This window comes from Zosterops lateralis (assembly GCF_965231275.1).
Source record: "Zosterops lateralis genome assembly, chromosome: 1".
NCBI classification, from domain to species: domain Eukaryota; kingdom Metazoa; phylum Chordata; class Aves; order Passeriformes; family Zosteropidae; genus Zosterops; species Zosterops lateralis.
In genome coordinates, this window is record NC_139762.1 from 146,159,243 (window position 1) to 146,187,221 (window position 27,979).

The 27,979-nt window shown below is 37.5% G+C and overlaps 1 protein-coding gene across 1 annotated transcript in view; it reads right to left on the reverse strand.

Annotated features, from left to right (window-relative positions):
• Nucleotides 1-440: 440 nt before the first annotated feature.
• The window catches only part of EIF3H (eukaryotic translation initiation factor 3 subunit H), an 86,539-nt gene continuing 59,000 nt past the window's right edge, over nt 441-27,979 (reverse strand). The window contains exons 3-8 of the mRNA XM_083865234.1: nt 17,479-17,646; nt 15,894-15,993; nt 14,352-14,501; nt 6,108-6,228; nt 2,747-2,879; nt 441-705 (exon numbers count right to left, since the gene is read on the reverse strand). Of these exons, the coding sequence (XP_083721360.1) occupies nt 608-705; nt 2,747-2,879; nt 6,108-6,228; nt 14,352-14,501; nt 15,894-15,993; nt 17,479-17,646 (770 nt within the window). The 3' untranslated portion in view covers nt 441-607. The remainder of the gene's footprint in view (nt 706-2,746; nt 2,880-6,107; nt 6,229-14,351; nt 14,502-15,893; nt 15,994-17,478; nt 17,647-27,979) is intronic.

A 27,979-nucleotide genomic window follows, 5' to 3' on the forward strand; every position in this document is an offset into this window, starting at 1 on the left:
TCTTTATTCCAGATTCTGGTTTCAACCCAGTTGGTGGCACCAAGAGGAAATGGGAACACAGCAAAATATGATGGGGACCACTCTGCATAACCTATGGGTTTTGTATGTTCTGAATGTGAAGTCTAAGAAACATTTGTGATACAGAAGGACCACTGCACCAGACCATCCAAACAGATTAAAATAAAAACAAGCAACTGCCCCAAGGTGTCTAGCACATTGCAGTTGAACCTTCTCAACCAAAACTGGGAAATCTTAAATTTCTTCTCTAAGTCAGTTATACTGAAGATTTGTAATATTTGTTTTTATTTCTGACTCCAAGTTAAATAAAACCTGTATTATTTGCTATGACTAAACATGAATAACTGCCAAACATTTATAAAACCTGAGTGACCACAGAAAATTCCAGTTCAATAGGGCCAACAAGTAAGAAAATACTAAAATATCATTAAAATGTGCCTTTATTTTTCTATTATAAGAGAATTCTACATAAACCAAGCTGACGCTGTTTTACAAGACTTTCTTCCCAATGTAAGAAATTTTCAAGATGACCATGAACAGTGGAAAGCTGTAAATAACTCTTCTTGTTGAGGGTTACAGCAAAGTTTCTTCAGTTGTTGTAATCCTGGAGAGCCTGAGCCATGAAAAGCTTGCCCAGGTTCTGTGCATTGAACTCCTTAATATTCTGGCAGTAAGTATTGATTTGACCTGTCAAAAGGAAAGAGTAAAACCCCTTGTCAGTTTTGAAATTCAGAAAGACACCCCAGAACATAATTTTTCAAAATCCAAATGTGTGTGAACCACTGAGGATTTATAGAGAAGCCACTAACTCTGCTGAACTACTCCGCACTTAGGAATTTTACATTTTCAGGATCCCCAAATATGTTTGGGAAGAAGAAAGTAAATTAGGAGAACAGGTAAACTGGTATGCTCAAAAAAAACCTTAATTTTCCAGCAATAGTATATACCATTTCTGACAATACATATGACAATAAAAAGAATAAGCAATTCTTGCTGCTGAACTGAAAACTTAATCACATTAATTCTTCAATTTAGATGACATAAAAATTCTACAAGACTGAATTTCAGTTTGTTCTTATGCATATCCTTTCTCTATTAAAATATTTGTAAGAAATATTTTTCAGCAGGACATTGAAAACTATGCCATTCCTCTCTGACATTCTGCTGGCCTTTTTTTCTACCTAACATTTCACTTTATTTGCTGTTTCAAAAATTCATCAGGGTATGAAGATTTGTTGGTGCCTTACAAATCAAACGTGCCCATCAAAACATTTTTATACTCTTACAGCTAGAAGTTATTTCCCTTGTTAGCTAGGAATAGCAAAACATGAAGTCAGTTTAATCAAAATTAAGGCTGTTTAGAAGCCCAATAAACCCTCAATTTAATGCTCTATTTGAAAAGTTTTTAAATGCCTCTGAGACAAAAAGCTAGTTTTATTCTTTATCCACAAACTTTACTTCATCTAAGTTGAAGTGGATGCTTTCAATTCTTCCCCTGACTATGGTAAAAGAACAAACAAAGAAAGTGCTTTGGCTGAAAACTGTCTTTTTCCTTTAAGTATAAGAGTTTTCAATTCCTTCTCTCGTAAGGATGATTCATCCTAAGCTTTCACTTTCATAAAACACACGTCTACACACATACACTCTTCCGTTGCTTTTATAAGCTCTGCTAGAGCTGAATATTTAAATACTTTAATGCTGCTAGGATTCAATAACTGCTAAAAACTATAAAAACAATAGGGTTTTCTAAAAGACTCTGTAAGGAGTAATAAAAACATTATTTCTTCTAAACACAGCACTTATTATCAGTGTGAAACTATTAAATATTAAAATAATAATCTTTTGGTCACTTCAAAATCTAGGTAATTCAAATTCACTTTTTTTTTTTTGAATGTCAAAGCACTTTTTGATATACAGTACATTACCAGGATTTTGAATTTTCTCTCAGTACAAAACAAGGTGATAACTAATTGATGCAAAAAGCCTGCTACATTTAAACAATTTGCTTTTTCATGACATTTTCCAAACTCATTTTACTTAGCAGGGCACCTTGGTTGTCTGCTCTCTGTTGACACTGTGAGGTCCCAGGTATTTTTACCCTTCCAGGAGGCACAGACAGGCACTGACAGTAGCTATGCCTGCAGCCCACCAGTGAACTGAAGAAATTGGCGGGTGGTACCTCTACCTTTCTATGCTTTGCTCCCATTCATATTTTCCCTCTCCTGGCAGTGCAAGAATATGAGGATAGTTTCCCTAAATCTCTGGCCATATAAACCAAAGAAATTATCCCCACTCTATTTGAAATTAAATGCAAAACCTTTTCAGCTGCTGCAACAGCCAGTTCAAACCTAGAAATGTTATCAATAACTTGGGGCTGCTGTCAGCTGCTCTGAATCAGAAGCTCCAGCCCAAACAGCTTATTCCTGAGCCTTGTCTGTACAGCTCCTAAACTTCTGGAGCTGAGGGAGGGACTGGGGCATGAGTGAAGGAAGCAGTTACACCCATTCATGCAGAAAGCCTCCCCCGTGGAGCATTTCTACATCTCTCCTTTAAAATCTCAAATTTAAAATATCAAGGATAGGATTTGAAATGCTACCAAGCCAAAATATCACACTATAATGGCAAAGGTAATGAAAACTTCAAATATTTTCAAAGGATACAACTGCACTTTTTCCCAAGCAAACATTCTTATATTAAAAGGCAAGCTTAAAACGCTGCTAAACATTACCTGCAATAAGGAGTGACTCCATTCTGGGAGGTGGTTGTGGTGGTTTAAAAAGCTTATTGATGTCCTCCTCAGGAAGAGGGGGCTCTCCCCGGCTTTGACGCTGTATATTTTCTTGCTGACGTCTCTGCTGATACTGAAAATAAAACAACAGCATCAAAATGCAGCAGAACTTATAAAGCTGCAAAAAAATTCTTTTCAGATGCTTTCAACAAACCAGCAAGTATGTTTTGAAAATCACATTATTTAATGCAATTCAGGTTACTACAAACAATATAATACAATTCACAGTTTATTTCAATTCACTGGCAACAAGGCATTCCCAATCCCACACACTGGCACCTTAAATAAGTGAGATAATGGAGAGTCATACAGTACTGAAGTACTGGGGATCTAAAATTTTTCAGAGATAAATATTGTATCCGATGGAAAGAATAAACATGGTTGATAAAGGCCTCCACTGCCCCCCACAACAAAGAAAAGCAAGGTTGGAATATGTAGGTATGAGAAGCCACCATCTCAGATAGTTGCACAAACCGGAAATTCTCCATTTTATGCAAGTTAAAGGTCAAAACAATATTAATGTGAAAGGGGAAGAGAACTTGATTAAATAAGGTATTTTAAGCCAAAAAATATTAATCCTGAACTGTGAACAAAGTGGTGGCTGGAACCAGGCACAATGGTTCATTTCTCCATTAATATGCTAGAATAGCAGCTTGTAAAAGTTTTTCTGCTACATATATAAAAAAACATGTTTTCCCTACTTCTCTTTGCCACAGAGATTACTCAAACTTTATAAAAATTGAGACAAACGTTTCTGCAGCTATCAGATAAACATATGTTCTTGCAAAGCTCATAAATTCAAAAACTATGTGAGCTTTCATACTGTATGTGGCAGCGAGGATTTAGTTATGAAGCTTGTCTTCAAAGTCCTCATATTCAACGCAACAAAAAAGTCTTTAAAATAAGGAGACAAAAAGTACAGAGTGTTTTCTCTCACTTACTTAAATGTATCTGTGATCCAATGAGTTTGAAAACAGTTCTTACTTGGTGGCACAATCAAATGAAGTAATTTTTTTCCAGTAGTAGTGACAAATACATGTTTTTGGACGGTGTTAAAAATAAAAACTGAAATGCCCATATTTGTATGTGAATTGCATGTAGCTTCTTCTTTCTTTGCATTACCCCATTGACTTCTCAGCAGTGTGCCTATTATTCTTTATTGAAATGGCTTGCTCTTAATCACAATTGCTCCATTTTAGAAATGAAGTTACGACCACTAAGTATGCTGCAATGAGCCACTACTAAAGCAGCTATAGTTAGTAAAGAAATTAAGTGAGACACCATGGAACCTACTTTGCTCTGCTTTTCAAAATAAATAGATCTCTTTGTTGTTAACAAAAAACTTTGAAGTAGATGCCATCTTTCCATTCAAATTAGGCAATAAAGGGGAAAAAAATCTAAAGATAACACATATGAAGCTTCTTTGTCCCTGGGAATTCTATGGCCAGGACCAACCACTGATCGTTGCTTCTCTAAAATATTCCATGTCCAAGCTACACTTTACTTACATGAAAAAAAGCAATTTTGATTTTAAAACATTCAGTGATGAAGCCTTTTACATGAACAACAGGTGTTTTTTTTAATAATCACTTACTTTGTGTGGAAATAACTGCAACATTTTATCTCAAAAGTGATCTGGCCCATTTTCAATTGGCCAATATTGAATCTTGTCATATCTCTGTCTGCTAGACAAAAGAGTTCAAATTTATTCCTCATGCAGGAATCTCTTGAGTAAGCAAGTAATTTGTTAACCTATCACATTACGTGAATTCTGTTCACCAAAATCTTTTCTCCAGGCTTTCAAATAATTCTCATAGTGTTTTTTACCAATTTACTACCATCCTCCTACAGTCAGACAGAGCACTGCTTTATCTGTGCAGGAAGAGCAAAGAAACTAACACTGGCTCCAAATACCAGAATAGTTACAGTTGGAAGGGACCTCTGGAGGTCACCTTGTCCAATCCTTCTGCTCAAGGGTCACCTAGTGGTGCTCTTCACACTCAAGATTCTCTAATCAATGGATTTTAATTCTGATTCTCTAATACTTTGGATTTTAAAGAGGTCCTTTGGCACCAGGAATTGAAAGTCAGCATCACCCAATCAGCATCACTATTTATTGATACTAAACATGGCTCAAATGTCCTTTCCAATCAGAGAACAGTCCACCTTCCTCGCAGTCCTCAGGACTATGTTTCTTTATTTCTAAATGCATGACTACATGTGATGGTACTAAGACACAGATTGGTTTGGAGCAAAACTTGTAGTTTCACCTCTTTCATTTACTGAATCTCTCATTCCTGTGTCCATGGTGTATTTACAAATTATTTTGGTTTATCATAAATCACTAATTAATATCTAAAATGGCAAAGCTAAATCCATACCACATGTCATTAGAAGTGAATTCGTTTGGTAATTGCCCACTGATTAACCCATTTTATAAATCTTCTCGTATTGGGTTTGTGTGGCAAGATTTTGGTAGGAGGGGTGGATTCTGAATCCACAGGGGTGGATTCTGTAAAAAGCTGCCCCCATGTCCAATATGGCCAACAGCAGCTGGCTCAGAGACCGACCCACCGCTGGCCAAGGCCAAGCCCAACAGTGACAGTGACACAATCTCTGGGATAAAATATTTCAGATGAGGGAAAAAAAAGGGGAAAAATGCCAGCCAAGAGAGGAATGAAAGTATGTGAGAGAAACAGCCCTGCATACACCAAGGTCAGTGAGGAAGGAGATTTCCTGCAGCCTGTGGTGCAGAAAACGGTGAGGCAGCTTCACCCTCTGCATCCCACAGAGCAGGGAAGGAATTTGAGGGGACTATCCCTGAGGAGGAAGGAGCAGCAGAAATGTACCATGAACTGATCACAGCCCCTATTCCCTCTGCACTACTGAGGAGAAGAAGAAGAAAAAGAACACTGGGACTGAAGTTAAACCCAAATAGTAGGGATGGGTGAAGGGAAGGTGTTTTAAGATTTCATTTCTCATCACACTACTCTGATTTGATTGGTAATAAATTAAATTAATTGCCTTAAGTTAACCTGTTTTGCCCAAGATGGTAATTCGTGAGTGAGATCAACCCATGAGACTTCTGCGTTTCTTCTCCCATGCCCAGCTGAGGAGAGGAGGGATAAACTGACTTTCTGGGGCATTGGACAACCCCAGGGCCAACCCACCATGCCACTTAACAGGTGTATTTTTGAAAGATCTTGCTTAGATCTCAATTCATCTGTTTTGGATAACACAACCCAAACTGCATTTTGTGGGGAAAAAAATGCTCTTATTTAGGTTTCTCCATGTTACCAACCTGATGCTTCTGCTGCTGCTGCTTGCTTACGTTCCTCAGGTAAGTATTGTATTTAACTATGTCTTGGCTCATCTCATCCACTCTGTCCATCAGCAGCTGCAGACTCTTCCCGAGGTGATTACTGAAATAGGAGAAATATTCATGAAAGATTAAATTTATTACTAAAAATAAACATTTAAAATTAAAAATTTATTCTATCTCTTGACCAGTATTCTGCACTAATGGCACAATTTGAAAATTTTTAAGCTCCTGATTATTTCTGTTCATATATTTATTAGATAATTTATTTATTTATAATTTTAATTTGATACTTTATATGGCACCTCCTCCTCTATCATCTTTTCCTCACTGCAAATAAGAAGTTTAAGTGTTGTGATCTTTCTGGAAACCTGACAATAACAAAAAACCAGTGCCCTGCATGAATTTACAGTTATTAGAGATGCAGGTCATATATCTAAAAGAAAAAGCCTGATGCTTTTGTGACATGCAACCCAAGCAATGTTCCAGGAGCTGTGCTCAAAGTGTTTGGTTTCAAATTACTTTTTAAAATTCGCTACCTGAATTTTATTTTTCGCAACTTTTTAACTATCCCTCTGATAACTATTATTCTGAATAAGAATAGTTAAATATTCTTCAGAACTCCACCTCATTAACTACTCTATCAAAGCCCGCCTGGAAGTTCAGCAGCCATGGTTTGATCCTAGCTGTTGAGAGGGAGGTGTTGCGTTGTGTCCAGCCAGCTCCACATTCCATACCATAGGCACCATGGAAGCGGCAGGCTGGGCGCGTCCAGTTCCAGCTACACGATCTACTGCCTTGGCCAGACAAATGCAGTCTGTTAAACAACTTTTATTGTTACCATTTTTAGCAATGGACTCAGTATTTTTCAGGAATGTTCAACTTAAGGTATACCAAGTCAAAGTTTTGGAAGTTTTTAGTTTTGTGCCCATGGAAACATCCTCTTAAATTATGTTTACAGGGTACAGCAGTGAAAGCAGGACACTTTCTGCTCTCTATTGTCCCCTTCGATCAGAAGTTGGTTTATTGGCTCTGCTGTCCTACTTGGCTGAAGGCCAACAAATCAAAAGCTAAACTCCTCCTCAACTGAAATCCACTAATATTCATGAGAGTTTCTTTCCAATTAAAAGTTTGGTGCACTTCAGTGTCAAAAGTGTTTCATCGCTGTTTCACCATGTTATCTGAGATTCTCTCTTCTTTCACAATGCTTTCCTTGCATCTCCAGCCTATGGACTGGAGAAACTCTAACTGGAAGACAGGGATAAAGTCAAAAGAGAACCACACATGTAATACTATGCACATCTCTCTCTAAGTGTAAATTATTCCCCAAATCCATAGAACTCATAGCTGGAGACAGAAGCTGGTCATGCACTTAGGAATCCCTGCAGAGAACAGAGCTGGAGTCACCCTTATCTCTGAGTGCAAGGACAGCTGTTTCACTCACTGAGCTGCTCAATGAACAGAGGTCTGCATCAGGAACTTCAGACCACAATTTATTTACAAGCCAGAGTGTTAAATCTCAATTGCGTACAGAGGCAGATGGTGAAGATTTCAGCTCCACAGCAGCGAGAAAGGCGCCACTATAATAATTATTTTTAAACTTCCTGGGTTATTTTTTTTTTGGTTGAACATTTCAGGCACATGATATTTAAAACTGTGGAATATTGCCATGTCCAGGGGTGTGCATGTTTCCAGTTTTTTTATAGAGTTTATATTGTATGGAGTTAGTGTTAGAACTGGATATTATCAGAAATGCTTGTGTAGGTACACACTAACAGCCTTGTAAGGTATGTGCACAACAGAAATACATAATTATTTTACAGATAGTGTCCATGTGAAATATAGCTGGTTACAAAGAATGATTTTATGTGAATCTCTTTGGGACCAGCTTAGTACAACAGAGTACAGAAACAGAGAGTTATTGTCAGAAGTTGCAGTAACAGTGTTTGCTCTCATTGCCAGGGCAACAAAAAACAGATAACTTAAACAGATGTGAACTGAGACATGAAGTGATAAGTATGCTGCAAATACAGGACCAGCTTTTTCCTCAGTTCTCATGTGGCTGATACACTTTTTTGCTCCATCTCTTAAAAAAATAGAAAGACAAATAGGAAGTAGTTTGTTATATTGTGTATGTACGATCTCTAAGCAAGTTTTATTCAGCTGAAGTTTATTCTGCTGATACTTAGAAAGTTAGACCACATTGCTCCAGCCCATAACACTCATCATACACTTAATTTGCCCAAAGGGTGCCTTAGACACCTCCATACATTGTGCATTCTCTACAGCAGATCTCAAAGATTACAATGCCAGGTACCTAAATGCCCCCTATGCATCAATATAACTTAAAAAAAAAGTTTAAAAAATATATATATTTTTAAAAGTGGTGCCATTAAGTTTGGCTTGCATCCTTATCTAGACTCACTTCCTTACAGGGCTCTGTGACTGTCAAGTGTAGACAATGTGGAGCTCAGCACTTGCATTTCTAGCTGTTCTGGGGGGATCAGTAATGAAGAAAATGCAATTTCAATGGCTGCATTTCAGTCAGCAGATTCAGCAAAAGAGTCAATTAAATTGAGTCTACATTTAAATTAGCGAGGAATGCAGATCAACAGGAACAGATCTATAAAGCAAAACAGCTGGTGCTGAGAAACCAATGGCCATGCTACATGTGTTTGAGGGGGTTCTTATCACTACTTCTGACATGGTCCAGTGATCTGAAAGTGGCTGAGGCACAGTAATTATTCTCCCAAAGCCTCTTTTCAGTTTAGTTTCATCTGAAACAAATCAGGTCTGAGATCACACAGTGGTGATGATCTGAGAGCACTCTTGAACTAGAAGACAGCTCCACCTTAAGATAGCACCAGGAGACCACCACTCCTCTGGAATAGTGAATCTTCGTGGCAGAAAATTATCAGCTTTCATACTAAGCATCACAAAGTCCCCCCTCTCACATGGGGACTGTTTTCTTTTTTGTGAAGAAATATAGATAGTAAGAGAGGGGAAAAAATTAAAGTAAGAAAAAGTACCTGCCATGTGGATTGTTATATATCTAAAGAAGAATAATCTAATGTGAGAGCACTCCTCCACCACAATTGCTACCAGAATCATGGACCTGTAAGGAGTGCCCCACAGAACTGGAAATTTATTATTTGAGACTTATTTGTGTAGCTTAGACAGCATAATCAAAAATGGCCCAAAATGACAAACACATACAAACTGCCAAAGGGAAACTGTCAAAGCCTCTTTACATCATAAAATACATTAGAAACTATAGTCTGGAAGGCAGTCTCTTGAGCCGTGCATTTTTGCTGTAACCGCCTTATTGTGATGGGGTATAACTGTTTGCCCACAAGGGCAAATATAAGATCAGGTCATTGACACATGGTTTACTTCTGATTCCTTGTTTAACAATTATCAAATACAAGGGTCAATTAATTCTGAGGGTGAGAAGTAGAAACCTGTGAGCAGAGTAGCCTAATCTGCAGATAACACTGATGGTCTTTCCTGTCTTGTTCTTCCTGGCGGCGAGCCCTGCATTTGGCAGTGATGCAGTCCAGCATCCAACAGAAGGAGAAAGCAGCAACTATACATTAACTGAACTCACAGATCACTCACTGCACAAGGGCATCCTCTTAGCATACAGATCTGGCTAAGAGACCTGAATGCAAGCCTTCCTCTTCCCAAGGGAGTACTCATACCACCAGAGGCTCCCTTTGCAGTTATATTTTAAGGAGAGCAAAGGTCCAGTTCACTGTTGCCAGGAAAGGCAGTTTAAGAGGTTCCAGCATCAGCATCTCCCTGCCTCTCCCTCTTTGCCCAAAGGTGGTTACAGCAGTCTGAGCTCAATGAATTTGGCTGTTTGCGTGGGCACAATTCAAACTCTTCCAGTGAAACAGTCTACAAATGCAAAAACATCCCCAGTTGGGGTTTTTATATTTTTTTTTTTCTTTTTTTTAAAAAGGAGGCAGAGGGAAAGGCTGGAAGGGAGGAGTGGGAGTCTGACTTTTTCCATCAGACTATTCCACAAAAGCTATTTGTACAGCCATATTCTGAAACACATGAGGAAATAAAAATCTTTGAGGGTGGGAGGGATGTAGAGATGAAATGGGGGTAATGGGGAGAAACAAGGCAAGCATCTGGGACTGGAACCTCAAACTGGCTCTGCTTCTGTAGCATTCATAATGGGGAACTACACATGAAGCCCATATTACTTCAGCATCTTTAAGCAGAAAAAGATTCCAGGCAGACTTGCTAAAGGTCTGAAACGCCCAAAATGAAGTTTCAAGTCAGAGAGCCAAGCTTCAAAGAGAAGCAGCAATTCCTGTGGCTCCCAGTGCCCATGTCCTGCTCTCCAGTTTTGCCTGTCTCTAGGCACAGCTCCCGGGGTCCATGGGCTGTGCCAACTGGGGCCCGGGAGGCTCCATCTCTCTGCTCCTCTGAGGCCCCACTCACAGTGCTGCACCCAGGCACTAAATTTTGGGTGATAACAATTCTGAAGCTGGAGATATGCAAAAAAGACAGCCCCCTAAACTTGCCTACAATTGCCATAATTGGACCCCCTCACTCATTTAATTTTATTTTGCTTGTACCATGACTAACGAAGATGAAAACAAGGAACAAGAGGAAGTGTTAGAAAATGCTGTATCTGCTGCTCATTTTTTCCACTTTCCATCAGCTCCACTGAGGCCCCTTCTCAGCCACTGCTTTTTGGGAGAGGTGCCATCCTGTACAGAATTTTCCTCCTGGTGGGAACAGCTTTGGGTGGATTAGAGAAGTACTGCTGGGCAAAGCACATCTTTTTGATTAAAAACTTGTAAGGTACATTCCCATCACTTAGCAGAACTTGTTTACACCTCTGCATTTCAGCCTGAGTTCAACCTGTGCTGTTTAAGAGGATTTCATTTGAATGAGATATGTAAGTCAAGAGTCTTGAGTTCCACTCCGTTTTCTATTCTGACTTTGATGTGTGCCTTTGGGCAATGCATTTACTCTCTCTGTGTCAGTTTCCCCCATCTGCAAATTAGAGATTTTCATAATTATCTTAATAATCCGTTAAGCACATTGAGTTTTGAATAAGCAGTGCAATGTATAAAGGTTAATATTGTTTTTAAAAGCCAAAGCAACCCTTCTTATGTTACTTCTGCAAAAATACTGCATATGATGTTTGAAAAATATAACTGCCAAGTAGATGTTAGTGCAGTAAATGTTCAGCACATGTTTGCTTCTACTGACGCACACTATTAGAAAAATTGCTTGAGACAAATTGAGATATTATAGAACAACCCTATTATGAAGCTAGACCACAAAAAAGCTTTTTTTAATTTAAACTAGATCATCAATAGAATAAGGAAGAGATGGATGAGAATGAGAAAGTTGGTTGTAATTATTTCTCTGAAGATCTGGAACATTATCTGACAGGATTTTAATTCTTGAGTCTCTATCAAAAGACTGGCAGTACTCCAAGGTCTTCAAGACATTTTGGTCCTTAAGGGTAGCAGGATAACTGTTTGAGGAAAAGGCCTTTACTTGCTATTACTTGCTAGCCTTGTGCTAGTCTGCCTTCAACTTCTTTGCCTAGAGTACTTGAGTCAATTCACATTTCACAAGAGAAACATAACTTTATGTCCAAAAAAGTAAATTACTATAAACAATTATCACAAATATACTTCAAATGGAGAAAGATACTAAGGTACAAGTAAAGTACCTCAAATAGGTAGAGCTTTAAACTCTGACAAGGTGGGTGGCTAAACATGTGAAAATCTTGGTGAAGTGAACTCTCCAGAAGAGAGGAACTATGGGTAAATAATTCTATTGCCAAAATCATTGCTTCAGAGAGTATTAAAGTTCAGGGATGCTCCCAAGGAGCCAAAAAAGCCCCCCAAAAGCCCAACAAATCTGAGACGCCAAAGAAATAAAACAACAACAAAAATCGAAACAAAAACAAAGAAAAAAAATGAAACAAAAAAGAAACAAATCAAGAAACCAAACAAAACAAAACCCCACACAATCAAACAAAACAAAGGCAAGCACCAAAAAACAAGGCCAAACCCAAAAAGTAGCTTTGAAGTTACTGTCAACAACAGCAAAGTTAAGTGAGGAAGATATGCACCAAAATTAAAAGTTATCTGAAATCTTTCAGCCTAGACTGCTGAAAGACAAAAATAAGGAAACATGAAAATAAAACTCAAAAATAGTGGAGGTTTGAACTCCCTACTTCAGGTAATTTATGCTTTGACAGAGTAACCTTCATAGCTGAATTCAAGTAAAAACTAGTTAAGTATTTCAGCAGGCAGTACAAGTCATCTAACCTTGAATAAACAAGCATTAAATTGCTTTAATTTGCCACCTGCTTTGCCAGTTATACCAATATAAGATATAATTGAATGTAACCTGCCTTGTAACTAAAAGCAGATATCAAATATTAAAAAAGGGACACATACAAAAACCTCCAGACAACCCGCTGGAGTAATTTCCAAAACTTTCTTTCCTTCAAACCAAACTAAGCACCTTAAGTTCCTAAAAGAGACCAGATGAGCTTGAAAAATCTGCAAAGACAGTCTGTTTTTAGTTTTGGGCTGGTACTTCTCTTGTTCACCTCTCATTCCCTCTACTGATATGAAGACCAACACAGAAGCCTATCTTGCACCAGACATTTAACACCAGAACAGAAAGTAATTTGTACAGTTCTTATCTTTTATCTTGAGTCAGGACAGTGGCACAGCACAGTTACAACATAAGATGTAAAGCTGTGATTTGTGATCTGTTCAAATTACTTTCCACTTCCTGAGGTGTATTGTGTCACTAGCAGCAGCCCTAACTAGATCCAGGGTGCCAGGCAGCCCCAGCCCTTTATACAGGAGGAAACCCAAAGAGATAATCAAGAGCAATGTTGTCAGGTCACCTGGAAACCTTCTATATCCTCAGCAGTCCTCCTTTTCACTGTAAAGTGATGGAACTGACAAGGAATCAAATCATTGTCATCTCCTACATCCAGTGCTCACCCTCTTCTCAAATGGGAAAGGCTTTATGATCTTTGACCATGGAAAGAAAATGACTTACAGAACACCTGCAGAGTCAAGCAGACTGAGTATCTCGGCAAGAATTCTTCACTTCATTAACTCCAATGTGCAAAGTAACAACTTTACTGGACAGAATTATTGACTAAATATTACTTGTGACATTTGTAAATACCTCAGCAGAGTTCAACTCTATACTTGTTCTCTCTTTATCACTTTCTCTAAAAGCTATCACATCCCTCAGAACATCCACATAAGCTCAAACAGAGAAAGTAGAAAATTTCTGCTAATTTAGGCAACATAGGGACGACTAGAAATACAGATCCTTTAACTTCAGCCTTGCAGGATGCCGGAGGGAGGGGGAGCAGAAGAAAAAAGAAAAAAGGCCACTAGGATCAGAATCTTGGCAGACAATACCTTGATGGTATTTACCTTGGGGTAGAGTGTTTTACCCCAAAAACTTATTAATGAATACAACTCAGCTTCTATATGCAACAAGATACTGCATTATTTTGTGTATCTCATTATTTTGTTCAGACCAACAATAATCCAACTGGATTGTGTTGCTTAAGATTTAAATACTACCAAATTTTTTATCATACTGCTAGAAGTCATGCCTACTTTGTTATTAAAAGTGTGTTTTCAGGGCTACAAGGATAAAAAGTTATTCTTAGACAAAGTTACAAGAAGATCATTTTAGAAACTCTTAAAACAATTTCTGACTTAATGCTGGCTGTCATGACAATCAGTGGCATTTCCACCAGTTTCTCAGAGACTTCATTATTTTATTTTCAAATTCACCCTGCTACCAAAGTAAAAGAAATGCAATTCCTTTTTTATTAAAATATTTTATGTAATTACTTAAGGAATATTTAACAAAATCAATCTTTTTAATAGATCTATTTGCCTGAATTTCTGAGTGCCCATATTTTCTTGAAGAAACACACTCTTCTGAAAAATTTACACATTTCAAACATTGCAGACAGATGAGGATTACAGATCGAATTTAGTCCTTGAATCGAATGCTACAGTTTTACCATGCAGTTTTTTCTTCAGCAAAAGAACATGAAGGGTAAAGTGTTAACCCCATTAAAAGTCAAGGCAAAGCTTCCATGGACTGTAATGAGACTGGGATTTCACCCAAGGTGTTAAACTGTGGTTTGGAAAAGCGAATAAAAGTACATCCATTATTGTAACAAGTACTTACCTGCTAGCCAGACTGAGCAACTCATGTCTATCGGCTACTCCAGATTTCTTTTCCAGTTCCCACAACATCACATTGATCAGGTATGAATTCTTAATTACAATAGGCACTTCTTCAAACATGTTTTCATATGCAATATTTGCTTTTTTCAAGCTGTGAAAAAAGTTATGGAATATTTACTAATATAAACAGTAACTCTCTTATTCTCTTTGTTGAATTGTTGCTTCAACAAACAATTTTGTAAAAATTCTTGATTTTCATAGTTCCGCAATTAAACAAGAGTCAAGTTTTGTTAAGAAAGCATTTGCATGGCAAAACCTCACGTTTACAAAGACTACGAAAAGCTGCTCTAGGAAAAACTCTCAGAAGACAAGCAGCTGCCTTGCTTATTAATAGATTACCTACGTGAAAAAGCCTCCAGCAAGAGACTGTACTGACAGGATTAACTCTGCCCCTTCCAAAATATTTTATTGATTTTCCTGCCATCAGTGTTTCTTATACAGAACTGAACAGTTAGCTACCATATGATGCTAAAATACCTTAAAATACTGTAACTACTGCAACAAAATACAATTTTCTCAATAGCTAAATAATTAAAATTTTTACTCACCAAAAAATTAGATTCACAAAATATTGTATGTTTTGGAATAATTAAATTCTGTAGTGAATATTAAAGCATAAATTTTCAGTGTGTATTTTTTTACAATATACACATAAAAAACTATTGCTATTGCTTTATAATAAAGTAAATAAATTAGACAGTAATACCTTTCATAAAATCTGGATATAAAAGCATGATTTAGAAGTTTCTAAGGAAATAGAGCCTTAACTTCTTTATATTCATACTGGATTTTGGTACAAAAAATTTTGCTTTTTGCCTCCACCCCATTTTTTGACTGATCAAAGATTTGTTTGTTCGTCATTAGAGTTTCAGACACCAAGCAATGAAATGAATACATTCTTCCTCAGTGAAGTGATTTTAACAAGTGTTTGTGCTTTTGTTATTGAACAGCAAGCAGTTGGAGGCAAAGGATGCTAAGGCCTACATCTGTAATAAGCAGCTAATCTTTTGAAACAGAACAATTATCCTACTTTACTCCAGAAGATGGTGTCCACATGGGGGAGTTAATTTGGAATAAATATACTGGGACAGCTCTTCCAGAATACCTGTTCTATTTTAATTCTGTGGGAGGAAAAAAGCTTAAAGACAGATCAGCTATTTCCCTCCCTCCATTTTTTTTTTTTTTCTGTTTTTGGCTCTGTTCCCATGTGCAGCTATATTCCTCATGGTCCTTCCAGCACACCCACTGACTGGCCCCAAACCCAGTTCAGGATCCTCCACTTATGGAAATGCCCAGACAGCCTTTCACACCTTCTCAGCTCACTGTGCCACTGCACAACTGTCACTGCCCATACAGGTCTGTTTTCTCCTACACACACAGTTAGATGAGATTCTAAAATACAGCGTTCCATAATCCTAGGTACCATTCTGCATCCCAATAATCCAGCAAACCTCATGAGAAAACATTCTTTGAAGTGACTTACGCTTCTGGAGAGAAGTCTTTTTCTTTGCAAACTTCCATCAGTTTGGGAGTCAGCCTATATGCCTTCAGTGACAAAGACCCTTGGGCAGTCTTAATGGGATCTATTATTAAAATGGAAGAAAGCCTATTATTACCAAACCCAGACTGTCTTTTTCTTTTTAAATATCTGAGGAAAATTTTCTAAGTAGTCCTAGTGAAAAAAAAATTTAAACAACAAACAGAAAAGACACTGTAGCAGAGGCAGTCCTATTGCACTGCTATGTAAAATACAACCAACAATATACGGTGATGCCAATTAGTAAACTTAACTTGGAAAAGTTGGGGGGAATCTTGATCCATTCTACTCATATTATTTCCCCATTAAAAGTTCAATTCACATTTCCTTTTTTTTGTATGAATTATCCACAAAACTTATGTAAGAGTGACCTCATTCAAATAAAGATTCTTCCTTCCAGCCATTCTGCAGTAAATTAAAATCTTCATTAAACAACTTTGATATGAAAAAAAATATAATTCTAGACTAGTAATAAGCTAATTCAGATCAAGCTGCCATGCTGCTTCATGCATGACAATGTAACTGGTATATGCAAAGATTCGTTTTGCCTTGACATACTCTGCTGAATTTAGGGGGAAATTTTCTAAACAAACTGTTACATTCCTTGGACAAAGAAGCTTAACACTTGCAGCATGATAACAGCTGAAGCATGCCAACACGAGAATAAAAGCTGTGTTAACATTCATGTTGTCTGAAACTTAACACAGTAAAACTTTTAGCAATCGGTGATAAAATGAAAACCAAAATAGACTGAAACAAGTGGAAAATTCATCAAGGTCTGATGATGCAATGTTTCCAGCCAATATAAGTATACTTTAACAACTTGTTCTTTACTGTAATCCAATTGTTAACATACTGAAACAATTTTGGGGCAGCTCATAAGATTGATCGTATTCATTAGTATTTTTTCTGACAGATACTCAGGACGTTACATTTACTTCTCAGCTGGAAACTATATGCAAGTCTGCCAGATATGGCAAACTGTGAGTGTTTGGGGAGGGGGAGGCTATAAAGCTGTTAAATTGCCTACGGTTCTGATACAGCACAGAACATCTGGTCTGGAGAGCTTGAGGAAACACCATTAAATAGGCAGAAAAGAAAAAAATCTTTGTGCTAAGAAACAGTCCAGGTTTTGTATGCTTCTGTCAGAGGTATTAAAAAAACTTGGCAATTCGTGTGATGATTGGTCAGTCACGTACAGAGCCAGACACGCTAGCAAGCGAGGTTTGTTAGACATCTGGTCGGGTTCCACCAGCCCCTTCCACGAGGGAGGGGAGATGAAGGAATAAAAATGAAGCAGCTACTCCAGCATTCCAAAACGTACACATCAGGGCTCTGATAGCAAGAAAAATAAACAGAAAGAAGGAAACCCTGTCTAGACTTAGCTGCTGCTGAGGCTGCCGTAGACACAGGGTTGGTATTTACTCGAAAAGGCCTGCCAGGCTACTCTTACAGGCAAAAGACAGAATACAAAAATAGTAGTAATAATATTAAGAGGGGAAAAGAGTAATAAAGGAAACCTCATACTAACCGTAAATGAGAACTACAGACTCCTCAATTGCATGCTGGTAACTGAACTGGGAGTCCAGGAGGGCACGGGTGACAAAAGAGCCATAGTACGTGGACTGGTACCAGCCAACGTGAAGATGGTCAATGTTTACATGGCGCAGGCTCCGCATCATTTCCATCTGGTACTGAACTGGATTAAATAAAAAGTATGTCCAATAAGTAAACTTACACAATCAGTACTATTTAAAGAGAAAGCTTGATATTAAGTGAATAAATTGTGTTTTATTTTCATTTTTGCCACTGCCTAGGAATTTGTTTATTCACTGGACTGTCTTCATTAAAATCCAGTTTCCTCAGAGAATGAGAGTAAGAGCAGCCTGAGTAAGCAGACTTTTTTCAGCTGCAGTTAATTGCTAAAGTGATCAACAAACTGTTACACGTCATTTACAGTGTGCATTACCTTCCTCATTCATAAAAAAAAAAAAATCTGATACTGGGTTTCATTAAGCAGTAACATCTTACCATTTAGTAACAAAGACTTACTGTGATTTAAACTGCAATACTGTCTGGAATTAGGTAACTTTTGGAATCAAAAGGAGAATTATTTAATGAATATATGAAATAGATTATAAACTGTGTCTTTTTCACAACATAAAACTGCATTTTCAGTATTAGAGAATAGGGAACCAACTATAGCTGTTAAATAGTTTTGATTGCATTTTATTTTCAATTTTCAACACTGTTTCTTCTTTTTAGGTGTATATAAATGCAAAGGATGCATGCATGTACATATTATTATTTATAATACACATATATTGAAATACTGCAAGTTACTTTAAACAGTAGAGACATATTTTTTTACACCAACAGCTGTAATGTTTCATTGTACCAACACAAAAATTCTATCTCTATTAAATGTTTCATTGAAAAAGATCATCTTCATGGAACAGAATTCTATTCAGGAATATTTAACATAATCCCATCAAACGGAACAACACACTTTACCAGTATCAAATGTTTTAAACAGTTAGACACTGTGCCTGCTGGTTAAATTTAAGGAAAGAGAAATCAGTGTGATTATCAGATGAACCAACATTTGGAGCCAACTCAGAGGAAATCAAATGCAACAACACTACAAAATCCTTAAGTTTTATTTGCAGCTGCAAAGTTACAAAGATAACACAAACACCCCCCATGTGTTCATTTTTGTAATTTTTTTCAAGGCTTTTCCTTGTACAGATGCAAATATAATATTCATTATAAAAGAAAGAAACATAAATTGATTAGCTGCAGAATGTGCTACATTTTTAGACTGTACACTTCATATCCTTTCAAAAGGGGAAAAATCCACACATATTATTTAAAGATATGAGGAATCATTCTTCAAGACTGGACAAATATTTTTCCAACTTATCACTCACCCTTGCAGCACAGACTACATTCTGCAGTCTTCTGGCCCCTCTCATTAAATTCCCATATCTGACTGACTGTATTTTTGAACTAACCTATGTACACTTATAGAAACCCTTACAGACTTCTTCAATCAGTATATGCTGGTGATTGAATTCTATACCATACCATCTTAACAGAAATTACTTGAAATTTGTGTTTCATCCAGAGCACCATGATAATAAAGCATGCTGAAACTAATACAGCAAAACCGCCCAGGCTTTGCTCTGAAATGCCCTAACACAGACAGTAGAGGAGAGGCCTGCTCCATGTACCTGTCTCTAAACAAAGTTAATCTTGAGATGCCTCTGCACTCTTCAGGGCAGCCTGCACAACTGATCAAGTTATTTCCAAGCCAGAATGAAAACCTTCCCCCCTGCCAGACCTAAGCCAGCTCGTTGTATCACTTCCAGAAACAGAGGCCAGGCTGAAGCTCCTTACCCAGAGCCCAATGTTTGGCTCAAAAGCAAAGATCTAGTTTGTCAAAGAGTCTCAGTCTTTAAACTTCAAAAGTTTTTGTGGATTTTTTGGAGGTGAAGATGGTAAGTTCCTAAATTTTGTAATTAAAACAAGAACACAGACCTCCTCCAAAAAAAACCCCTAAAAGACTCCTGCTGTAACCATGATTTTTAATTGAAAAAGTATATGATCCAGTTATTAAATATAGCTAGAATAAACTCTTTTGGTTAAAATAAGCTTTTCAAAGGTCTATCTGTGTGGAAGGCAAGAATGACTTGTTTCTCACATGACTTGCTACAACATGCTAAGAAATGAAATTATAGTTAGATCCTTTGTAGCCAAATGAAGTCATTAAGAGGAAAAACTACAAAGTATGTTCAAAAGCAGCTGAAACAGATAAAGGATTTTGTGATAATTAAATGAAATTAAATGAAATGTGGACTTTTAGATAGCTGAGCTAGACTGCTCCTTGCAGTGGCAATTCTCTTGTAATGGTGGACACTCTCAAAGTAGAGGTGGTCTTGTAATGATGGGGAAATGATACTTAGACATAGATTCCCTACGAAAACATGAGACTGATACATCCAAATAATTTCCCCCTTGAAAAGTGTAATATTCAAGAGCAGGAAAACATCCAGATCTTTTACAAACTTGAATAAAGGCATATCATGCTCTCAAAAGTGCTCTTCTGAGAGCTGACTTGTAACCAAATTCCAGGACAAGTTCTTTTCTTAAACACAGTACACCCAGCAACATGTAAGAGATGTAACACAATGTAAGACAGACTGTCCAGAAGAAAAAGGACACACTGAAAACCATCCAGATTTCATGTCAGCAATTCCTCCTCTCATGACTGTTAGCACTTAGATGATAATGAAGGCAATAGTGGAAAAAATGTCAAAGAACCAATAAAGCATCAATAGCTAACATCTTTGCCTTGGGAAAACAACTGCAGAAATTAAAACATGATGCAGTCCTCACCAGGGAGAAATGGAAACTCTTTTAACCAAACATATATATTTTATAACATGTATTAGTAGCTAGATAACTCCAACAAGCTGCCAACTTGCACAAATGGATAACAGCCCCCAAGCTGCTTTTGTTGATGCTGTTACCACTGTTTCTTTACATCGTTTGCCCAACCTACAGAACATCATCTTTTTACCTAGATGCTTAGCACATCCCTGTATTTATTACTCAGTCTGCTAGCATTTGGGACAGTGCGCACTTTTTCTAGCAAATTCACTGTTTCATGCCACAGTCCCTCCCAAGCCACTCTGCAAAGCTGATACTGAAAGAGCCACTTAGTCCAGACTAAGAGTGCCCAGAACTGAGGTGAGCAAAGAAAAGGGCAGGGGAACAGCCAGACCAGGATGCTGCCTCCTTCTCCCTCACATTTAGACAGTGTGCCTACATTTTAAAACAAATTATTTGTTCAGGGATGTCCTTATGATGAGGAAAGCCAGCAGCCATGCTTGCACTGAGAATGTGCAACCTTTCTCCTGAGCACCTTTCTGAGGTAGATTTTTTAAACAAAAGATTATCTCTTTCGCTAATATGATTAAAAACCCACCCCCTCCTTCCTCTAAAATGTGATTTTTTTTTTGATAGTTTGCAAACAAATGCGGGATGGGGAGAATTAAGGAAGCAAGAAAGCGTTATTGCAATTTATTTAAAGGAAACAAAGTGCAAAACTATACAATAGGGGTGTTCTGTTTGAAAATTATTGACTTGTGTGAATTTTGTTTACCAAAATGCCTTGACTGAAAAATCTTGACAGTAAACCCTATTACAGTAGCTTGTTTTAATAACTACTGTAAAAGAATTTTAAAAATACTAGAACAACATAAAGACATTTTCCTTTTCTAGAAAGTATTGCCAGTATTAGAAACTTTATCTGGGTTTAACATATAGGAGATATATACCCTATATATACCCTACCTTACCAACAAAACAAAACAAACAAACAAACAAACAAAAACAAAAACAAAAAAAAAAAAAAAAAAAAAAAAAAAAAAAAAAAACACCACCACAAACAAACAAAATATATCAGATACAAGACCAAGAATTGAACCCTGATGTAATGGCCCATTCAACACTGGGACAATTCAGGCATGTTTTTCTATACCTTAAAATATCTGCTCAATAATTTCACTATTTGAAAACCTAATTTCAGAATAGGTAAAATCAGCTGAAGCACTGAAAAAAGGCCCATCATTATTCTAAAATGCAAACAAATCTAAACCCCTGGAGTTCCAAAACAACTGGCAAATGATGCAAGTTTACTTATTACTGAATTGTTTCTTTACCAAGAAAAATTCATTAGAATTCACCTCTCACGGGATCACATATGCACGTGCATGTTGCTGAAATTCAGTCCTGGTTACCATCAGAGGAGATCTATTTCATCCCGGAAAATTCAGACATTCAGTAAATAGTCATTCAGAACTATCAGTAGTTCAGGCTATCAGTAAATATTGTGACATGTCAAACCCTGATCAATGGTGGCCTGGAGGCAATTTATTTGACGACACCTCACTCGCTCAAAGCCTTAATTATGAAAGGTAGTTTAAGTTGCTATACCTTAAGAAATTTTATTTGAAGAGCAGCAATCCACATGCCTCATCAAAGTGGAAGAACTCTGTACCATTGTTAGGTGCCATAGACTGGTTTTATGCTGCTCCTCGCCCAGCTTGCTGCAGTGCAAAAGAGGTAACAACCAACTCTAAGCTACAAACCACTAACATCTGTGTAGCCTTCAGACTGCTCTTCACAACTAAGTGTGTGCCTCCCCAACCCATGCCTCCCAAATTTGTCCTTTAACTATGCTCAAGGAACAGCAGTTGCATGTGCTTTCAGAAGGGCACGTCACTGGTTCAAGAACAAAGTGGACCTTTCCTGCTCCCTCAGCTTCTACAGCCTCCTCACAAAGCCTCTCTCAAGGAGAATGAATCTGAGGATGAATATCATTTCCTTTTCCTTGAAGAATGCTGAGCACACAGAAGACAGATGAACTAAAACTACCTAAAATTTACTCAAGATTAGGCATTCTGTCCAAGGGACACAAATGTCCATCAGAAGAGACAGCATCCACTTTCTGTGCTAACACTTCTCTGAATTTAACTGGAAACATGAACATAGCAAATTTTGGTTAATCTGGTCAATATATACTGAAAAACAGCCAATATATTCCTTTTAAAGCATTGCTATTAATGTGGATAGTATTTTTTAATGCAATAATTTATCTGTTTTGAAGTGCTACCATGTGGTAGCATGTGTACTGAACAAGTGCTATACACTTCACAGCACAAAAAATTTGGGTTTTTCTATAGATATTAACTTTGCCAAACCACATGTATGCTTCAGACAGTATCTTCAATGACTAAACCAAGTCAGCAGATGCTAGTTCAAGGAATCAGCATATGCATTTGAAAAGAAGGAAAATTGATTTATTTAATTTAATTTAGCACAGAGAATTAGGGAGACAACAGATTAATTTGTTTCCCTCCACACACACAATCTCAATTAATTGTCTAAAAAACTATGAATCACAATAACTGCATCTATTGATAACAATTCCAATTGTGAAGATACAAATAAAAGGAATACCACAACCAACTTGTTATGGTTTAAAAATACAACTAAAAAGAATGAGCAAAGAGAAACAAGAATTCAGAATTAATTCCAGCAAAGGCAATGTTTCAATTGAAAAAGCCTTCAGATACAGTTGAAACATATTTCTCCGTCTAAAGAGTGCACCATATATGCATACAAATATTTACAGATTTTTATCTATATCCAACCACCTCACACATACACACTTTTCCCAAGACAAATGCACAAGCTCAGTAACTCAACAATTCTCCTATTCATGGAGAAAAAAAAAATTAAAAGTAAATATTGCCTTCCTCAATAATATTAATTTCCTCCTCTGAAATATCAAGTCAGGGTTACAAAACAGTGCTCTATTTTATGCACTTATGCTATACTGGGCTGAAAGCACCTGACCTCCTCTAAACTTGGAAGTTAAGCAGACCAGGGTCTGTAGGTAGCTGGATGGGGAAAAAAAATCACGTGAAAATAGGCAAAAGTCCAAGAGTCATAGTCATAAGAGCAAAAAACCAAAAGCAAGTCAAAAGACTTAATTCAACCTCATTTTAATTGCTAAACTGAAGGATGAAAAAAAGGGGCAGAACATATCTGGCCAATTTTTTTTTTTTTTTTAAAGGAATTTTGTGTTCTAATGAGTTAGCAACTGCAGTAGAAAAATTGAACATTCACAAATCTGCATTTTCTGTAAAGGCTATGAGATAAATTGACTACAAATCTTTAGGAATCCCCTCCATCTATGCCCCCAACACTACTGCTCTACTAAGAGCAAGCCCAACCTCTTCTGAGTGAATGCTTATTATAGCAACTGAGGCTTTGCTAGTGCCTTCATGTTTTTCTAAAACAAAAAGGTCCTTCGTTTTATGAGGAAGAAAGAAAGAAACAGAAGAGGAAAAACTCCTAAGTAACAATTCATTATGTACGCTCAGTAAACTCATTCATTTTTAACCTTGATCACAACTCAATGTTAGTTTTATGACAGCATTGTGTGATATTAATTGTGCTCAACAGAAAAAAGCACAGGACACCCAGAGGAGATATCACAATCAGCAGGTGAACAGTGAAAAGTAACAGAACATAATAACAATAAAAAACAACATTTGGAGTGCTTCTGTCAGGAGATACTTACCCAACTGTAAGCAAGTATGGCCAGACTGTTATTTATTACCAGTTTAGCCAGCAGTTGCCAGAGCACAGTCCCCACCAGAGCTGATGACCACAGCCCTGGTATTAAGGACAGGAACAAATGTCCTGGGATCCAGGACAGCCCAGCACAGCCAGCAGTGACCACCTAGTGCTAAAGAGAGGTGGCTCCAAGCCATGGGCCAGTACAAGGACAAAGCTCCTGACAAAGAAGGGCGAGGTAAGAAAGGGCAGCTCTGTCACTGGTGGGAATAACGGATGAGGAGAAGTTTTTAGAGCAAATGAGTAAAACAAGGGAATGGAGAGGCCAGGGATGTGCGTGACAGGACAAGGGGAAAGTAGCAAAGGGAAGCATACCACTTCCTGCACATGTGCTGGCACTCACCCAGAGTTTTCTGACAGTGAGTTTGGGGCTCTGGTCTAAGCACACAACCACTGAATTAGGAAGCAATCAAAGCCATCAACCTATTAGAGCATTTTATCAACACATGAGCAAACACTCAGATCAGCCCTTGGCAAGCTAAATAGTTCACTGACCACACAATTCTCGATAATGGAAATTTGTCCTGTTTTTAAATAAATAATCCAAGCCTCAAGACAATTCTAAATAAGATAGGTAGAACTGTCAAGGTAACTTGCAAAATTGTCTTCTAATGTATGCAACACTATTCCAAAGGATAAAAGCATTATAATACTATCTTTCAGAAATACTAAAACAGTTTTTGAAAGGCATTTTAAATTCAGAAACCCACTTTGAAATAAAGTAAAAACCAAGCAATATAATTCAACTGTTTTGTTGGTAATGATTATCAAGAAGAAATGGTCAAAAGAAAAAGCAACATATTTGATGGCTTTCTGGCCATCTCTTGGGAATATTTTTTTCACCTTTATCTAGAAAGATTCATCTTCACAGTATCTTACAAACACTCGCCAATTAATCTTCCATCTCCTCCTATATGGCAGGGAAATATTATTCTTGTCTAAGCATCCATTTGGCTTACTACACTACTATTTCTACACTGATTGAAGACAAATATGATATGAGATCAAAATCTTCATCAAGAGAAAAAGTTTCAGTCAGCCTACATTGTCATGACAGCAGCAAACTGTACTACTAAAAACGCCATCTGTGCAGCCTAAATCTTGCTTTCCTTGTAAGAAAGCAGGAAGATGATATCTCATTTCCTAATAAACATCACATGCCTAATGAAAGCATCAACTGTTTTCTATTAGGAGTGAATTCCCACGAACTTCAGCACCTTGAAGCCTTTACTTAAACCAATTTTGTCTGGTATCATTCTAGCTGCTAACATGCAAAGTAGGATTAAAGGCATGAAAAGGAATCAGCATAGTCAAAAAACAACTTTGTGTTACAGTAACCTCATATCCAACACGGCACATCCTTTTTTAAAAAAAAGAAAGGCTTTTTAGAGTTTCCTAAAATATCCTTAACTTTGTTTAACAGCCATTGATTTTTGCTTGCTTACTCTAGTGAGACTACATTAACAGGTAAAAGCTCTTTCTTTACAAAATATCAACCTTAATGCTCTAAGTTACAAAGCAATTAAGCACAAAATAACACAAAAATGTGTGGTGAAACTAAATCGTTTCCTACATAAATGTCAATCAGATTAATGTGGTTTTTATGAAATATTATATTACATAAATACTCAGAGAGGTTATTCAATTACCTGGAAAAATTTGGAAATGTTTAAAGATTAATGAATTACACAGTCACTATTACTTTTTTAATAAAACACAGATTTTCATACTCAACAGTTTGAAAGCAGAACAGGAACAGACTGGAATGGAAACAACACAAAAATCCCTGCATTTTGAAAATCAGTAATTTCATACAACATGCATCACACAGAAGTCTCATTCTGTTAATAACTTTTCAGTAAGTGAAGAAAAATGATGAGTTCATATAAGGGGTTTGGGGGCTTTTAAATTCCTCATCTCCCCCGGAAATACAGAAAAACATTTTTCTTCTTTGTAAAGCTTCAAACTTTGGGTATTTTCTACCAATCACTGTTTGCACTGCTGAAATTCAAGGGGCAGTGGGAAGTGGAGGGACATCTTCCATAGCTTATTTAAAGTCTAAACACCCATCTTGTGTTACTAGATACAGCGAAGCAAGTGTGTTTTCTGATGGCTTGGTATTAAATATCCACAAGTCTGTTTTCAAGAATTTCTCACACTGTTCTTAAGTTTCAAGCTCACAAAACATGGTCTGAACACTGAAGCACACACAGCCTTCATACAGCAATTCTCCTGAATTGTCTTTATAGCAATTCATGGCTACTGCCCATTTCTTCAGTTGAAAGTTACACCAGCTATTTTTCTGTGACCTCCATCAGCCCATCATGTAGAGAAAACACTACTCAACATTTAGCAGAGAGAATCGGGGAAGTCCTAATTTTTGGCAAAACAGAAGAACATGGTAGCCACTCCCATAAACTCATCCTTTGAATCAAAACTACACAAGTATGTTATTAAAAAATAAAAATATGACTGTATCTTTAGCATTGTCCCTACTGCTTCTTCCACTGTGGGCCTACTTTGCAGGGCAAGACCTCCCCGTGCACCAGGAAGGCCAGAAGCAGTCAGCATCTATTGCTCCTTTCAGGAACGCAGAAAGACCCCACACAACCCCCCAAATTCACGCTAGTTTTACAAAGTCTACCAGTTTTGCCTAGCCCAGGTGCTGTTACTTGCTGAGCAAACAGCTATGAAATGCCACATTAACTTCTTTCTTTACAGTAAGAGTAGCAGTTAACTATCACCCCTCATTTAACACAGCAACCAGGAGTTTTGTCTAATACCTAGAGGAACACAATGTCACAAGGACGTTCCAGCAACCCTCTTGAAACACTTACAATCCCACTTGGATCTCCAAGTAATACATTCCATTGAGCAGCCCACAACACAAAGACAGACTGAGACATCCCATCTGACCAGCTTAGAGAGCCATGACTAAGCTGAAAGCTCTAACCAAGGGCAGCTTCACTTGGATCTCTGCTGTAGGACCATCTACAAGTGCTCCTCAGGGCTGTCAGCCAGGTCTTCAAGCCATGAGCAACACAACTTTAATTCACATGAGGTACAAGTAAGTCAGAATTTAAGCCAAACCCTACCCAGCAGACAGATGAAAAAGTATCTTAAAAAAGTATATTCACTACAAGACATTTGCTTTGCCAAGCACTGACTCTCAAATAAAATAAGTCAAGTCTTGTTGATTCCAACCCCTGCCACAACAGAAATCTTTGCCCTTCTTTAGCTTGCAGGCAGATTAGAGTGACAGGTTCCCTTCTGGTTTAGTTCTTGAGCTAATGATTGCCACTACACTGCAGACACACATATTCAACACATATATCACAAGGCAACTCTTCAAAAGAGAGGGAAAACTAGAGGGAAAACTCAGCTTTTATTATCCAAACCCTAACACAGAAGATCCTTAACATGCAGGCTTACCAAAGGGTAAGTAAACAACCTCTCCACCTCAAGATTTCTCTCGATGAAGTGAAAGGTTTGCATTGCACATGTGGAGGCCATGGATCCACGCAAAGATGATGCCTAATGAGAGCCAGAACTGAGTATATCAAACAACTCCATTTTTTGAGGGGTACACATTACCCTAGTATTTTACTGTAGCATCTTGGCTATCAAGAGCTGTTTGCCATTCTCTTCAGGATAGTTTTAAGTTTGTGAAATAATATGAAGGAAACTGATTTTAGATGAGCTCAAAAGTAGAAGACACTGATCAATATTTTCTATGGAGCTTGAAGAAAAGTATTCAATTTTGGATGAAGAGAAGGACTAGTGGTTCAAACCTTGTGAAAGCATTTGCCCAAGAGACTCCT